Source organism: Grammomys surdaster, unplaced genomic scaffold, assembly GCF_004785775.1.
Source record: "Grammomys surdaster isolate TR1022 unplaced genomic scaffold, NIH_TR_1.0 125753, whole genome shotgun sequence".
NCBI lineage: Eukaryota > Metazoa > Chordata > Mammalia > Rodentia > Muridae > Grammomys > Grammomys surdaster.
Genome location: NW_021620585.1, coordinates 172,083 through 190,435, shown reverse-complemented (window position 1 = coordinate 190,435; position 18,353 = coordinate 172,083). Strand labels below are relative to the sequence as shown.

At 40.2% G+C, this 18,353-nt stretch overlaps 1 protein-coding gene across 2 annotated transcripts in view; it reads left to right on the top strand.

Annotated features, from left to right (window-relative positions):
- Positions 1–3,444: 3,444 nt before the first annotated feature.
- The window catches only part of LOC114639833 (cytochrome P450 3A25), a 54,231-nt gene continuing 39,322 nt past the window's right edge, over positions 3,445–18,353 (top strand). Inside the window, exons 1-2 of one of the 2 annotated variants that reach the window (XM_028788598.1) lie at positions 3,445–3,636; positions 9,133–9,226. In XM_028788598.1, coding sequence (XP_028644431.1) covers positions 3,566–3,636; positions 9,133–9,226 — 165 coding nt within the window. In that variant the 5' untranslated portion in view covers positions 3,445–3,565. The remainder of the gene's footprint in view (positions 3,637–9,132; positions 9,227–18,353) is intronic. The other variant, XM_028788597.1, reaches the window with a different exon arrangement.

The window sequence follows — 18,353 nt, the reverse complement described above, 5'->3', positions numbered from 1 at the left end:
AGAAAGAAAGAAAGAAAGAAAGAAAGAAAGAAAGAAAGAAAGAAAGAGGAAGAGAGGAAGAAAGAAAGAAGGAAGGAAGGAAGGAAGGAAGGAAGGAAGGAAGGAAAGAAAGAAAGAAAGAAAGAAAGAAAGAAAGAAAGAAAGAAAGAAAGAAAGAAAGAAAAGAAAGCAAGCAAGCAATGGTTGCACTTCTGAAAGACCGGGGCTCAATTCCTAGCACCTACATGATGGTTGACAACCTTTAACTCCAGTTCCAGAGGATGTGCCACCCTCTTCTGGCCCTCACAGGCACCAGGCAAACACATGGTAAACATACATACATACATACATACACACACACACACACATACATACATACATACATACATTCATATACACACACATACATAGAGGCAAACCACACATACACACAGAGAAAAACACTTCACCCTAAGTTAAAGACACAAGACACAAAGTTCCAGGTGGTGTATGATCCTAATTATTTGAAGAACACAAATAAACACACAGAGACAGTCACACAGTGTGGATCAGTGACTGGGAGATGGGGATGAGGAGGAAATGCTGGGTGTACACAGGATTTTGGGTAACTGTGGTAGGAATGGGGGAGAGGCCATGGATACCCTAAAGCAGGTGTACAAAATGCGATAGCTCCATATACTTGAAAATGGTTAATTTTCTGTTGAGCTAATATTAATATTTTTTAATCTTGGAAATATGTGGCAATACCTGTAAGACAGCACTCCAGGGCATGATAAGGTCAGAAACACACCCAGAGGCTCTGCCCAGCCTGGAGCTTCCTGATGACTGGTCTGAGATGGAGCCTTAAAACAGAGCACAAGCTTCAGATTTTGCTGTGTAAACTGATGGTTTATTAGCAGGAATGAATATGAAAATGCTAATGCCCAGGGAGATGGCTAGGTGTCCAAAGTGATCGCCACACAAGCACAAGGACAGAAGTTCAAATCCTCCAAAATGCCAGGTGGCCACAGTGACACATCTGTAATTTCAGCTAGAACAGTGAAGACAGGATCCTCACAGCAAGCTGCCTAGTAAGATTAACTATATATTTGAATTCTGGTTCTTACTGAGAGTCTTGGCCTCAATGAATAAGGTAGAAGAGTCGGTGGAAAGATGACATTATCCTCAGGCCACCACACACCCTTGTACACTCCCACACACATATGCATGCACTCAAAATAGAAGAAACAGTAATTAATTAATTAATTAACTAAATTAAGACACAGCACCTCACAATCAAGAATTTTTATACATACAGTAATAATTGCAATGGTTTAAATGTGTACCCCATTTGTGTGGTTAAAAATTAATCTTAAATGTGTTGTGTCTAGCTGATGGAACCTTACAGAGTTGTGAAGCTACTGTAAGTCTCTGCTCGTGAATGGATTGATACCATTTTTGCAGTCACAGCTACTACAGGACTGTATTCTTGAGGAGATGATGTGCTGGCTCTTCCCTTCTCTGTCGTTCTCTGTTCTCTTTCTACATTCAGTGATGGGGTGATAAAGAAAGACACACCCAGACCACATGTCTACCTCTAGACTTTGGACTTCCCAACCTACATAACTAGAAAATCATTATTCCACAATAGCAGCAGAGTATGAAGTAAGATATAACCATGTTGTTTAACCCTGGCCATTCTCAGTCTGTGTTGTTTTTTTTTTAAATTTACCAACATCCTTTGTTTTCTCCTCTTTCCTATGCTTTCTGCTTTCCTGGCACCTCCTAATGCTCTAGTTAGAATATGTCGGAACTCTCTAGAACAATGGTTCTTAAGCTGTGGGTCACAACCTCTTTAGGAGTCAAATGGCCCTTTCACTGGAGTCACCTATGACTTTCAGAAAAAACAGGTATTTACATTACAATTCCTAACAGTGCAAAATTACAGTTAGGAAGTAGCAACGAAAATAATCGTATGGTTGGAGTCACCACAACATGAGGAACTATATTAAATGGTTGTAGCATTTGGAAGACTGAGAATCACTGCTCTAGAACATTTGCCTTTCTACTTGGATGATGGGTTCAGGAACTTACAATTTAATAATGACTACTTAAATGTTTGTGTTGTTTTTTGTGCTTATAAATCCATTTGTAAAGTGTGTGTGTGTGTGTGTGTGTGTGTGTATGTATTTTTAGTGTTTCTCTTGTTGCAAGCAGTAACCAGTTCTCTTAACTCCTGCTTGCCCTCCTCCCACTTTCCAGCCCAACCCCTTCAAACATCTCCCCCAACTGTGCCTCCCTCAATTCCCCAACAGTAAACAGTCCCTTCCTAGTAGTTTCCCCAATATTAGCAGCTCCAAGCTATAACAACTGTTCTGGCTTATCTGTTCAGCTCATCTCCACTGAGCTCAACTGTCTCTTAACAACATCCTCACTAACTGCCTTCTCTTCTCACTCTTCTAGCCCCCACTCACAGTCTGATCTGGCTTTTTTATATTCTATCCCATTCCCAGAAGTCCAAGAGGCAACCAACACTGAAGATCATAGGGTCAAGCAGTTTAAGTGGCTAAAATTTCTTAAAGGACCAGTTGACTAGCAATGGGGATCCTTTAAAGGGCCTGGAACACAAAATAAATCACACTTCAATCATCTTGTAACAACTTGTGGCCTTGTTGGGAGTACTGTAGGAGATATACAAAGATTTATTCTGTGTGATGCTAACTCAATCAGGAGGGTACTCAGGAGGCTGTTTAAAGACAGACACACATTACCTACAGAATTCTAATTCATCATAATTCTGCCTGTTTCCTCCCTTCCTCCTGGTTCAGTCTTGGACACCTCTTTCACTTCTTTCTGCCTCCTTGTCTATAAAGTGATCATGAAAACTCCACCATAACATATCCAAGGGACTGGATAAAGGATTGTTAAAAAAGATATAGTAAAATACATTTTAAAAAGAGATCCACTGTAGATGAGACATTTGTATCAACCTTCCTCCCCAAGGTTCAGGGAACCCCGAAAGATGGGGAAAGAATGTAAGAGCTGGAGGACAGGGAGGCGTGCCATGAGATGTCGTAAAGAGTACAGAGAAAAACAACTGAGTTGTGTGCCAAGGAAGCAGTGCGTGGTGGGAAGTAATGTTCAGTTGTGGGTTTCACATCTTCCAGAGCACACAGGAGCCTTATTGGAAGAGGACCATGAATAGGTAAAGACTAGTAGATATAGTTTAATTGTGTGGACTTAGTGTGTTTTGGAATTTAAACAGCCATAGACACAAATGTGAATTAGAAGAAAGTAGGGCCAGTGGATTGATTTGTGTTCCTGAAAGAGTAAATACACACAGAACATAAGCTCAAAGGTCAGAGTAGGGAAATGCATGACTGTTTGGCACTTTGACAAATGCCAGGTGGAGAGGCCACATGACAACTCCAAGTTCAGACAGTGTGCAAGTGGCCCTTGTACTGGCTGTATCCCTGTCACCTCCTCTGTTCCTAGCAAATAAATAGACTGGCCCCATTAGATGTCAGCTAGGCACAGCAGAGGAGCCCTGAAAGACTCTCACCTGGGATGGAAACTTGGAGGCCTGAATTGCTGAAGGAAAGCTAAGATGGAGCTCATCCCCAACCTTTCAATAGAAACCTGGGTGCTACTGGCTACCAGCCTGGTGCTCTTCTACATGTAAGTAGCTATCCAGGCTCCTCCCCTATCTATAACTGGAAATGCAGCCCCCCTTTCTTTTCCTGTTGAAATATTCAAAGAGATAATGGAGGGGAAGTTGAAAACAGCATCAGGTAGTTCCTGCAAATGTCATTGGCCATCCTATGAGTTCCCACCCAGAACTCTATCCTTATGGGTTTTAACAAGACTTGCCCCTATAATGATGCAGGTGGCTCTCAGTCTACACCTAGACTAACCAACAATTGTGTGGCATTGTAATCAATTGGCTAGTGTGCTGGTTGGTTTCTAGCTACCAGTTTGACAGACACAACCTAAATTTACCTAGGAAGAGAGTTTTTATTGAGAAATTGCCTTGGTCAGGTTGACCTATAGACAATGCTATAAAGGGCTGTCTTAATTGTTAATGGATGCAGAAAGACTCAGCTCATTTTGGGCAACAGTATTCCCTATGTAACTATATAGTGCACACACACACACACAACTAGATGAAAACAAACAAGCAGAGACCTATCTGTTCTCTCTGTGTTCTTCACTACAACTGGCTACTTGAGTTTCTGTCTTGACATCCCAGATACAATGGGCTGTAACATGGAGTTATCAGGAGAGTAAAACCTTCCCCCCTAAGTTGCTCCTTGTGGAACATTTTAGCACATTAGCAACTATGGCATTTCCAAGCTTTGAGAATCCTTAGAACAGCCTAGATACTTAGAATTTTTTCTCCCTTTTTCCTCTTCTTTGTTTTGCCAGTATAAGTGATGCATGTATGACTAGTTCCATGTGGATGTGAGTGTTTCTTGCTCCCATTTTTCATACCTTCTAATCCAATTTACACAAACTCCCACATTGTATCTGTTCTTTTTTTCTACTGATATGATAAACACCAGAACCAGAACCAACTTGAGGAGGAAATGATATTATCTCACCTTACAGCTTACAGTCCATCATGAAGGAAGACCAGGGTAGGAAGTCGGGGCAAGAACCAAAGCATAAGGCTTGAAGGAACACTAGTTCCTGTCTTGCTACTTATGGCTCACTTGGCCAGCTTTCTTACACCACCCAGCAGCACCTGCCTAGGTGTGAAACTGCCTATCCTGGGCCCTCCTACATCAATCATCAATCAAGAAGATATCCCACAGATTTGCCCACAGGCCAATCTGAAAGAGGCATTCCCTCAACTATGGTTGCCTCTTCCCAGATGACTCTAGCTTGTGTCAAGTTGATTTTAAAAACCTGATAAACACAGTACCCCAGCAATTGTACAAAGGTCAACATCCATAATTCTCTTTTTTTTTACCATTATCCAAAACACTATTATTTTCTAAAATTAGTGAAACCACTTAACACTAAATGGTTTTGTTGTTTTCTTTGATTTGTTTGAGTTTTTGTTTGTTTGTTTGTTTGGTTGTTTTTGTTTTGTTTTGTTTTTTTAGCAAACAGCAGTGTGGTGGTTTGAATATGCTTGGCCCAGGCAGTGGCACTATTAGGAAGTGGGGCTTTGTTGGAGGAAGTATGTCATTATTAGGGTGGGCTGTAAGATCCTCATCCTAGCTCCCTGGATACCAATCTTCTCCTAGCAGCCTTCAGATGAATATGTAGAACTCTCTGCTCCTCCTGCACCATGCCTGCCTGCATGCTGCCATGTTCCTGCCTTGATGTTAATGGACAGAACCTCTTAATCTGTAAGCCAGCCCCAGTGTTGTTCTAACAGTTGCCTTGATCATGGTGTCACAGAATGGTTTACAGCAGTGAAACCCTAAGACAAACAGCAAACACAATCTTGTGGGAGAAATTCCAGTTACTAGTCAGGCCTTGTTGAGGTACTCCTTGGTGATCCTTTAGTGCATGTCCCTTCTTGCAAATTTTTGGCTATATTTGATGATGTTTTATGAGTTTCACATGATTTGTAACAAATGTTTAGAAACTGCATTGAGTTAAAGACCCACCATTAACAAAGAGAGAATGGACTAGAGAGATGGCTCAGCAATTAAAAAACACTCCTTGTTCTTTCATAAGAGCCAGGGTTGGATTCCAAGTTCCCACATGGAGGCTCATAACCTCTATAACTGGAGTTCCAAGAGCTCTTTCCCTTCTGCCCTCTGTGGCCACTGAATATATGTGGTACACAGATATATATGCAGGCAAAACACTCATACACATAAAATAATAAAATTTAATTTAAAAATAATTAGAGGGAAGAGGTATTAATCTGTATGTCTGGAACATGTGTAGTTTCATATTTTATGGCATACACTTAATCTGTTATCAATAGGAAGTACCTGACCTTCTGAAGTTCCTTTGTCTTGAAAATTATAGGATTCTTGTGTCAGATCAAACCTTTATACAAAACAAACTGTACCTGCTATAATTTCTGAGCTTGTTGTAATCAGACTTCCCTGTGTGAAAGCTTACAGTAATCTGCAGAATTAAATCTATCAGTCTTGCTTTGTCTCCTGTGTCTGTTATGTGTCAGTCATCCTGGAGTTGGAAGGTCTGTAGCATTATGAGAAGTTAGGATGTGTTACATCATCAGTGACAGCATCCCTGCCCCATGGAGCATCTGACTTAATAGAACTTTGTCCACACTGAGTTGACATACACAGGCATTAATCTTCCTCATTTATATTCTTCAATTATCTTCCTCATTTAACTGTTTTAGTTAGCCATATTTGGCAACTCTTAATAAAGGAAACACTTATTTGTGGCTGGCTTATAGTTTCAGAGGTTTAGTCCATTATCATCATGGTGCTGGAAAAGCAGTTGAAAGTTCTATGTCTGGATCAACAGGCATCAGGAAGAGAGAGTGACACTGGACCTGGCTTGTGAAATTTCAAAGCCCATTCACTCCCAGTGACATACTTCTTTCAACAAGGCCACACCTCTTAATAGTGCATTACCTGTGGGGCTGTAGGGCCCATTTTCATTTAAACCACTACATTCCACTCCATGCCCTCCATAGGTTTGTAACCATATTATAGTCCAACCTTGAAAGTTCTCTATAGTCTATCACAGTATCAGCATTGTTTAAAGGTCCAAAGTTCAAAGTGTCTTCTGAGACTCATGCAATCTCTTAATTGTAATCTTCTGTAAAAATCAAAATGGAAAAGCAGATCTCATATTTCCAAAATATAATGGCACAGGATACACATTACCATTATAAAGTGGAGGGAAGGGAACATAATGAGGAATTACTGGACCAAAACAAGATCAAAAACTAGCCAGGAAAACTCCAAATTCTGCCTCTCAATGTCTAATGTCAAAAGGGTCTTCAGATCTTCAACTCCTAAAAACTTTGTTGACTGCAACACATTTCTCTCTCTTGGGCTGACTCCACTCTCTTTTAGCAGCTTTCCTAGGTAGATATCCCACAACTCTGACATCTCCAACATCCTACAGTCTCCTAAGCAATCCAGGCTTTACCTTCACTGCTCCACACAATGGTCTTTCTAGGCCTCCAAGCAGGGATATCTCTGACAGATGCCTGACCTCAGTGGCTTCCTTTTGTCATGGAGGGAGATTCCATAACCTCTTTCTTCTATCCTTGACTCTAAAACCAGAGCTATGTGGCTGAAGCTGCCAAGTTCTGCTGCTTGCTGGAGTTGGATTCTATTACATCTTCACCAGCTTTCTGTGCTCTTTGGTTTGCTTTACTGCCTAAGCTTGGCTATCCTGGAACTCAATCTGTAGACCAGGCAGGCCTCACACTCAGAGATATACCTGCCTCTACCTCCTGAGTTCTATAACTAGAGATGTTTTCTTTAATTCCTTCTCACAAGTTGGAAGCCTAGCTGGGTGAGGTCTTGCTCTGAAGCCACCACTCCCTTTATTCCACTTAGCATCAGGGTCTTCGTTAATCTGCTTATACTTGCTCATGCCCTTTCTCCTCAAACTGTACATTTGTATTCTCCCTTCCTCACCATGCTCCTTTTCATTGTAAATCTGCATAAGTGTGGCCACAAATAACCAAACAACAGTCAATACTAAGCTGTCTGGAAATCTCCTCTGCCAATGCTATTAATCCATCTCTTGAATTTAGCCTCGGGCAGATTCTCTTTTCTGGATAAGGACAGAAAGCAGCCACATTCTTTGCCAAACTATTATAACAACAGTCTCTAGACCACACGGCAATATTCTTCTCCTTTGAAAGATATTGAATCCGACCTCCACAATTCAAGTTACTCCAGTACCACTGTCTTCCATATTCCTACTAGGATGTCTCATTAAGGCCCACTTAAAGCATTCAGTTGTTTTCCTTATCCAAAGACCTAAAGTAAACATTCAAGATCATGATCTGCCCTATTACAGCAATATTCCAGTCTCTGGAACCAATTTCTGTTATAGTTGGGGTTTCTATTGCTGTGAAGGGATACCATGACCCTGGTAACTTCTAATGAATAAAATATTTAATTTGGACTGGCTTACAATTTCAGGGGTTTTAGTCCATTATCTTCTTTATTGGACTCACAGGCAGACATGGTGCTGGAGATAGAGCGGAGAGTTCTATATCTGGATCAACAGGCAGAAGGAAGAGAGTGTGTAGCTAGGCTTGGTTTGAACAGCTAAAGGCTCAAAGCCCACCCCCAGTGGCATACTTCTTCCAACAAGGTCACACATACTCCAACAAGGCCACACCTCCTAATAGTGCCACTTCATATCGGGCTATAATGGGACATTTTCATTCAAAGCACCACACTGACCATCATGATAAATAAAATTCATTCAACACTGTACTAGATGACTATTGGATGATTATCACCAATTGGAGGTCCAGATTTACCCATGACAGAAATGACCTTTAAAAAATGCCTTGGTCATTATGGGAACATACTGGAAAGTAGCCTTCTCTGTAGCATAAGTCAAGCAGATTGCAAGTCAGAGAATCTTGGGGGGGGGGTCTCTCATATTTCTCTGAAGCCAGAGGCAGTCAAAACTCAACAGTCATTATATGGACATAACTCCATGACTTGTTCTAGGTCTTTCTAAAGTGGCAACTTTCAGAATAGTTAGATCCTCTAACAAACTTGTGAGTTGGAGAAAAGCAAACACATAAGTCTCTGACCAATCTGGAAAAAAAATACCAGAGAGCCTCCAAGACCCTGTAGCATTAAGTACATTCAGTTATGCACATAAAAATCTCCCTTTTTGTCTAATGAGAGTCACTGCTTCAGGGAATTTTCTAAATGGACAAGAGCAAATGGAACACCCTGGGAAGCATTGAGCCTGAATCTATGAAACTCTAAAATCCAAATTTGAGGCTTTTCATCCATGATGTTCTAGTAGACTGAAAACACAGTAGCTTCCACTATCTATATCCCATCATTTTGATTGGTAGGCTTACTCAGTGGACATTGGAAAGGAGAGTGATTGGGATTGCAGCTGTTTAGGTTTTTACTTTTATTTGTCATTTAGATGTAACTTCTTGGGTTTGATTTTTGCAGTTCCTGAGTCATGATTGACACATGGCCATATGTATAAACTTGGATTTCTGTTTCTTTATAGATATGGGACCTATTCTCATGGCCTGTTTAAGAAACTAGGAATTCCTGGACCGAAACCTCTGCCTTTATTTGGCACCATTTTCAACTATGCTGGTGTGAGTAGTTTTAATCTCTTTCATTTATATTTTTATTGGTTATTTTTTTTTTGGACACGGGGTTTCTCTGTATAGCCTTGGCTGTTCTAGAACTCACTCTGGAGACCAGGCTACCCTCAAACTCAGAGATAGGCCTGCTTCTCCCTCCCAAGTGCTGGGATTAAAGGCACATGCTATCACCTCCTGGCTGCTATTTCATTTTTTACAGTTGCAATTTCTTTTAAAATTAGATTTATCTGTTTTTATTTAGGACTATGAGTATTGGTGTGCACTTATGTCTGTGCATCACATTTGAACCTTGTTCCTGTAGAGGGCATAAGATGATGTCAGATCTCCTAGAATAGAGTTACATATGGCTATAGATTGCCATGCTGGACTTGGGAACTGGACTTGGTTCCTTCTGTTAGTGCAGACAGTGTTCTCAATTGCAAAACTGTCTCTCCAGCCTCGAAGTTTTGAGTGGGACATTTTTTGTGTGCATGTGACAGCATCTCACTATATAGCCACCTTGGCTTGGAATTACATATGTAGATCAGACTGGCTTCAAACTGTTAAAAGATCCACCTGCCTCTGCCTCATGAGTGCTGGGATTAAAAGCATGTACTACCCAGGACCCTGGCACATCCCTTTAATTCCAGCACTCCAAAGGCAGAGATAGGCAGATCTCAGTGAGTTAGAGGCCAGCCTGGTCTATAGAATGAGTCCAGAACAGTCAATGCTACACAGAGAAACAAAAACAGAAACAAACAAACAAAAAATCAGGAGGAGGTTCTGTGATGTCTGACTGTCAGAAACAGTCTGTCTTACCAGGAGAATGCTCAGACTTCCATTTAAGATTTGCTGACATCTATTTGGAGCTTTCATTAGAAAGCCAAGGTCACAGACAAATTAGATCCTAGTGTTGGGGCAGAAGTCTGGGGTTTTTCTTTAGAGAAGCCTCCAGGAAGGCACAAGTGTCCTTAACCAGCACTCATGGGAAACTATGCTTGGTCACAGTAACACAACACCAGCATGGATGTACTAGACTAGAATGTTCTTCTTCCACACCAAGCTCAGGAGCAGCATTTGTTTTTGGGGTTTTTTGTTTGTTTGTTTGTTTTTTTCCTGCTGGCCAGCTCTGCAGCATTCATGTATCAGGTTGCCTGTGTGTTGACCTTCAGGGAATTCCCACTTGCCAGAACATCAGAGAACTCCTCTGTCCTCTGCAGTTACCTCAATGGTCCTAACCCACCTTTCAATACCTAGAACATCTTTGGGTGTTAGATAGAATAACATAACAGTGTTCTCTGTTGATTCTTTTGTTCTGTGTTGGCACCCTGAGGGCCAGACTGAGACAGTATGGTGCTTGTCTTTCACACTCAGACAGCGCAGCAAATTTTGCTTTCCTAAGCAAAGGTGGACTTACTTAATGGAATCACTATAGGAAGGGTGACTTGGCAACAATTATCAAAAATTTGGTACCATGTGAAATGAGTGGCTGATTATTTTTGTAGCTATAGAACCAATTCAAGCTTAGCCCCAACTGGCTTATAAATAAATGAGACTCAGAAAAAAACAAATGCTGCTCCCGAGATCAGTGTGGAAGAACATTCTAGTCTAGTACATCCATGCTGGTGTTGTGTTATTTTATTTGGTTTTCACAACTACTGTGGGTCACGCCTAATCTACTGTTTTAACTTAAGGCCTGGCTACCTCCCCAGTGGTGTACCTCAGATACTTGCTGTTTCTCCTGGCCATGTGCTCATCCTCCATCTCCCCTCACGGTGGCTTCCTCTTTCCCTTTTTTTCTTCTTCTCCTGATCCTGGCCCAAGGCTAAAGCCTGGCCAGAAAGTAATGAGATCAGCTCCTGGGGGCATGCATGTTGGAGTGATTGTTTTGTGTTCTGGGTAAAGATGATCTTTGTATTATTCTAATGCTCATTTCTGTACCAGCAGAGATCTGATTACAGGCTGGATTTCAGTATTGTTATTCATATGGATACATCATATCTTATAAACAATCCCTCAAACACCTTCTGATTGGTTTAATAGAGAGCTGAATGGTCAATATCTAAGGCAAGAAAAGAAAGGCAGGACTTTTGAGGAGAGACTTACAAAATTGAGGAGAGGTAATGAGCAACGTGGCAGAACTTAGATTAGTATGAATCAGTTAGTCAATTATAAGGACTAGTTGAGAACAAGCCTAAGCTAAGGCCTAAAGCTTTCATAATTAATAAAAGGTCTCTCTGTTGTTATTTGGAAGCTGGCAGGCCAAGAACGTCATGTTATACATGTGAGCTGCTCTCTGCGAAGATTTCATGTCCTAAAGACTCTAGTTGTCTGTCAGATCCTGTGTTTTATAGCTAGAAGTTCACTACAGGCCTGAATTCTAAAGGAAACCCACATTGCTTCATGGCTGACTAAGGACACTATATACACCCTGTGGAAAGGTAACATTCATGAATAAGAACTTGGAAGGGTATAGCAGGTCTAATGCACATGTCTGTAACTCCAGCCTTCTGAGACAAACACGAAGTTCTGCAACTTTGATTTTGTTTTATTTTTTTTATATCTGCTTCTTTGTTTGTGGGTTCTATTTGAATTCTTCCCCTAATTGACTCCTAAAAATATCTTCTTTGGCTCAGCTTGGCTTCACCTGGATCAACTGTTTCATATCTGAACTGTTTCTTATAAGAGTGAACTCGGCTCAATCTCATTTCTTCTCTTTTCCATCCCTACTTAATCTTCTTTCTTTCTGCACTAACTGTCATTTCTAATACTATTCTTGGACCCCATTCTTCCTCCAGCTGGACCCTACTCTCCTCCTCTCCTGATCTTTCTACTGGAGCAGCTGATGTAGGGAAACAGCAGTATCTGAGCAAACCTATAACCTATGTTACATTGGATATCTTTTTTACATAAGCCATTATTTTAATTTCTTTTTTTTTAAAGTTAAAAAATGATTATTAATTTTAATTTTCTTTGGTAGTAAATTTCAACCCGAGAATAATGAAGGCTTTCCAAACATATTATAATGTCTCAGTAGACAAGTGTGAGAGCCTATAAAAGACATTTTTAGCCATAGTGCATATTAAGAGTGAAATGGATGGTAGACCAGATAAATCGGTTTGTGTGAGAAAAAATATACTGCTAATAAGAAGAAAACGATGTTTTATCCAGCCATCATCTGAAAGGGTTCCTCTTGCAGCAGATGGAAACTAATATACCCACAGCCAGAGCAAGAATAAGAACAAGAGAGTGAGAGACAGAGAGAGACAGAGAGAGACAGAGGGGGGAGGGATGATCTTGGAACACACAGCTCTGAATGAGTTATCTCTATCAAATCACTTCCCTCAGAAGAGGAAGTAGAGGATGTAAGAGCCAGGAGAACAAGGATCTCTGATTCCACCCAGCAAGGCTAGTATGAGCCCACAGAGACTGAGGCAGCAATTACATGGCCTACACTGGACTACACCAGGCCCTCTTTATGTATAATACAGCTTTCAGTGTAGTACTTTTTTGGGACTCCTTAGTGTGTGGATGAGTGGGTCTCATTCTAGTGCCTTCTCTTGAGGCTCTTTATATTTCTCTTGGCTTGCCTTGTTAAACTGTGGTATGGCAGTTTTTGTCTTAACTTAGTATATTTTATTTTTGTTAAAAACTTAAGTACCAAAAAAAAAAAAGCTAGATTAAGCTCTAGTTGGTTTGCTTTGGGAGACTCGTTGAGAATTAATCAGAATGACTATTAGTCTGAGCTGCGGACATTAAAAAGAGTGGAAGACATGATTAGCAGTTCCAGTGAGATCTAGTACAACCAAACTGTGAAGCAAAGACACTGAAGACAAGACTGGCTGAAAATAGAAGGGAAGCGAAACGTTAGACACACATTATGGAGACAGCTAGTGCTTAGGAAAATGATGAGATAGTGAGCGTTTTGTGGGATCCTGGGATTTGGAGTTTTTCACTGTTTTCTTTTTTTTTTATATATATATATATATATATATATATATATATTTAATTTCTTTTTTTTTTGAACATGAAATGCTTTTTTATAGCATGTTTTACAAGGGGAGGGGGTAAGAGGGGCCAGGTGGTGGAAAAGTACAAAATCTTCTTGGCCTGTGCCTTGAAACATGTCATGGTCTATATGGTACACTGCCTTGAATTATGATCTACCTGCAGTTCTTCAGAAGATATGGTACACTGCTTGAGTTATGGTCTCCCTGCTATTCTTAAGAAGACATGGTACTCTGCTTTGAGTCTATCTGCAGTTGCTAAGCAGGATCTTGCAGCTGCCAAGCTTCAGAGGACATTATGCAGGTGGGGAAAGGTAGGGGGTAAGGGTAAGGGCGAGGGTCCTGGCTTCTGGCATCTCCCCCTTCTCTGTTTAGTTAGAGAAGGCGTCTTATGTTCAATCCCAACTATGTGAGTTTTGAATTTGGATGTCTAATTATGGGGGGTCTTAGACAAGTTCACAACCCCAAAACACTGATGTGAGACAAGTCACATCGATGGTCGAAGGCTTTAGGCTGTCGACGATGGGCAACATCAAGGGACTCTGATGTGGGTGAAAGGAGGGTGAGAGCCCTGTCTTAGGCCATGTAGGCTGCATCCACTCCCAGCACCACGCACTCTTTTTCGGCTGCATTGGGTGGGCCCCTGGGAAGTGGACCTACAATAATCCCGTCATTGGGCTAACTCACAGCCATCCTAGTCCCTTGTAAATGTTCAGTTTACCAACCATTTGTCAGTTTGGGGTGTAATATTGTCATAAAGGAAGGCTCCCCAATGTTAACGGCCATATCAAGGGCGGCCTTGGTTTAGGAAAAGGCCAATAGGAAAGACAGGCCCCAGTCAGAGACAGCTCTGATAGCACAAAGGTGATCCAGATGGCGAAAGGCAAGCGCAAGAACACAAGCACCAGCAACCCAAGGTACTTGCCATTATCAGAACCTAGTTCTCCCACATTAGAAAGTCCTGAACTCCCCATATCACCAGGAAAACAAGAACCAGATCTAAAATCATTTCTAATGATGATGCTAGAGGACTACAAGAAGGAAGTAAATAACACTATCAAAAAACTTGAGGAGAACACAGGAAAACAGGATGAAGTCCTTAAAGAAACACAAAAATCCTTTAAAGAATTACAAGAAAACACAAACAAACAGATGAAGGAATTGAACAAAACCATCCAGGACATAAAAATGGAAGTGGAAACAATAAAGAAATCACAAAGGGAGACTATCCTGGAGATAGAAAACCTAAAAAAGAAATCAGGAGTCATAGACACAAGCATCACCAACAGAATACAAGAGATAGAAGAAAGAATCTCAGGTGCAGAAGATACCTTAGAAAATATTGACACAACTATCAAAGAAAATGCAAAATGCAAAAAGTTGCTATCTCAAAATATCCAGGAAATCCAGGACGCAATGAGAAGACCAAACCTAAGGATAATAGGTATAGATGAGAGTGAAGATTCCCAACTTAAAGGGCCAGTAAATATCTTCAACAAAATTATTGAGGAAAACTTCCCTAACCTAAGGAATGAGATGCCCATAATCACACAAGAAGCCTACAGAACGCCAAACAGACTAGATCAAAAAAGAAATACCTCCCGTCACATAATAATCAAGACTCAAAATGTACAAAACAAAGACAGAATTTTAAAAGCAGTAAGGGAAAAAGGCCAAATAACATATAAAGGCAAACCTATCAGAATTACACCTGACTTCTCACCAGATACTATAAAAGCCAGAAGATCCTGGACAAATATCATACAAACCCTAAGAGAACATAAATGCCAGCCCAAGCTACTTTACCCAGCAAAACTCTCAATTACCATAGACGGAGAAACTAAGATATTCCATGACAAAACTGAATTTACACAGTATCTTCCCACAAATCCAGCTTTACAAAGGATAATAGCAGGAAAGCTCCAATACAAGGAGGGCAATCATACCCCAGAAAGAGCAAGAAAATAATCCTTTTCCATCAAACCCAAAAGAAGATAACCACACAAATGATGTCTCCACTATTAGCAAAAATGACAGGAAGCAAGAACACCCTCTCCTTAATATCTCTTAACATCAATGGACTCAATTCCCCAATAAAAAGGCATAGGCTAACGGACTGGATACGCAAACAGGACCCAGCTTTTTGCTGCTTACAGGAAACCCACCTCAGTGACAAAGACAGACACTACCTTAGAGTAAAAGGTTGGAAAACAATTTTTCAAGCAAATGGCACTAAGAAACAAGCGGGAGTAGCCATTCTAATATCGAATAAAATCAACTTTCAACTTAAAACTATCAAAAAGGATAAGGAAGGGCATTTCATACTTATCAAAGGAAAAGTCAACCAACATGAACTCTCAATTCTGAATATCTATGCGCCAAATACAAGAGCATCGAATTTCATAAAAGAAACCTTACTAAAGCTCAAAACACACATTGCACCTCACATAATAATAGTGGGAGACTTCAACACCCCACTCTCAGCAATGGATAAATAATGGAAACAGAAACTAAATAGAGATACAGTAAAACTAACAGAAGTTATGAACCAAATGGACTTAACAGATATCTATAGAACATTTCACCCTAAAGCAAAAGAATATACCTTTTTCTCAGCACCTCATGGTACCTTCTCCAAAATAGACCATATAATTGGGCACAAGACAGGCCTCAACAGATATAAGAAAATTGAAATAATTCCCTGCATCCTATCAGATCACCATGGTCTAAGGCTGGTCTTCAAAAATGACAAAGAGAATGGAAAGCCCACATTTACATGGAAACTGAACAACACCCTACTCCTTGATAATCAGGTAAGGGAAGAAATAAAGAAAGAAATTAAAAACTTTTTAGAATTTAATGAAAATGATGACACATCATACCAAAATTTATGGGATACAATGAAAGCAGTGCTAAGAGGAAAATTCATAGCTCTAAGTGCCTACAAAAAGAAACTGGAGGGAGCATACACTAACAGCTTGACAGAGCACCTGAAAGACCTAGAACAAAAAGAAGCTAATACACCCAAGAGGAGTAGAAGGCAGGAAATAATTAAACTCAGGGCTGAAATCAACCAAATTGAAACAAAAAGAACTATCCAAAGAATCAATAAAACCAGGAGCTGGTTCTTTGAGAAAATCAACAAGATAGATAAACCCTTAGCTAGACTAATCAGAGGGCAGAGAGACAGTATCCAAATTAATAAAATCAGAACTCAAAAGGGGGACATAACAACAGAAACTGAGGAAATTAAAAAAATCATCAGATCCTACTACAAAAGCCTATATTCAACAAAATTGGAAAATTTGGATGAAATGGACAATTTCCTAGACAAATACCAGTTGCCAATGTTAAATCAGGACCAGATAAACCATCTAAACAGTCCCATAACCCCAAAAGAAATAGAAGCAGTCATTAAAAGTCTCCCTACAAAGAAAAGCCCGGGACCAGACGGTTTTAGTGCAGAATTCTATCAGACCTTCAAGGAAGACCTAATCCCAATTCTTTTCAAACTATTCCACAAAATAGAAACAGAAGGTACACTACCCAACTCATTCTTTGAAGCCACAATTACACTCATACCTAAGCCACACAAAGACCCAACAAAGAAAGAGAACTTCAGGCCAATCTCCCTTATGAACATTGATGCAAAATTACTCAATAAAATTCTAGCGAACCGAATTCAAGAACACATCAAAACAATTATCCATCACGATCAAGTTGGCTTCATCCCAGGAATGCAGGGTTGGTTCAATATTCGGAAATCCATCAATGTAATCCATTATATAAACAAACTCAAAGAAAAAAACCACATGATCATCTCACTAGATGCTGAGAAAGCATTTGACAAAATTCAACACCCCTTCATGATAAAAGTCTTGGAAAGGTCAGGAATTCAAGGTCCATACCTAAACATAGTAAAAGCAATTTACAGCAAACCAGTAGCCAGCATTAAACTAAATGGAGAGAAACTTGAAGCAATCCCACTAAAATCAGGGACTAGGCAAGGCTGCCCACTCTCCCCCTACTTATTTAATATAGTATTGGAAGTCCTAGCCAGAGCAATTAGGCAACACAAGGAGGTCAAAGGGATACAAATTGGAAAGGAAGAAGTCAAAATCTCACTATTTGCAGATGATATGATAGTATACTTAAGTGACCCCAAAACTTCCACCAGAGAACTCCTAAACCTGATAAACAACTTTAGCAAAGTGGCTGGATATAAAATTAACTCAAGCAAATCAGTAGCCTTCCTCTACTCAAAAGATAAACTGGCTGAGAAAGAAATTATGGAAATGACACCCTTCAAAATAGTCACAGATAATACAAAATACCTTGGTGTGAACCTAACCAAGCAAGTAAAAGATCTGTATGACAAGAACTTCATTCCCCTGAAGAAAGAAATCGAAGCCGATCTCAGAAGATGGAAAGATCTCCCATGCTCATGGATTGGAAGGATTAATATAGTAAAAATGGCTATTTTGCCAAAAGCCATCTACAGATTTAATGCAATCCCCATCAAAATTCCCACTCAATTCTTCTCAGAGATAGAAAGAGGAATCTTAAAATTTATTTGGAATAACAAAAAACCCAGGATTGCGAAAACTACTCTCAGCAATAAAAGAACTTCTGGAGGAATCACCATCCCCGACTTCAAGCTGTACTACAAAGCAATAGTGATAAAAACTGCATGGTATTGGAACAGAGACAGGCAGGAGGATCAGTGGAATAGAATAGAAGACCCAGAAATGAACCCCCATACCTATGGTAACTTAATCTTTGACAAAGGGGCTAAAACCATCGAATGGAAAAAAGATAGCATTTTCAACAAATGGTGCTGGTCCAACTGGTGGTCAGCATGTAGAAAAATGCAAATTGATCCATACTTATCTCCTTGTACAAAGCTCAATTCCAAGTGGATTAAGGACCTCCACCTAAAACCAGCCACACTGAAACTAATAGAAGAGAAACTGGGAAAAAGCCTGGAATACATAGGCACAGGGAAAAAGTTCCTGAACAGAACGCCAATGGCCTGTGCTCTAAGACCAAAAATTGACAAATGGGACCTCATAAAGCTGCAAAGCTTCTGTAAAGCAAAGGACACAGTCAATAGGACAGAGCGGCAACCAACA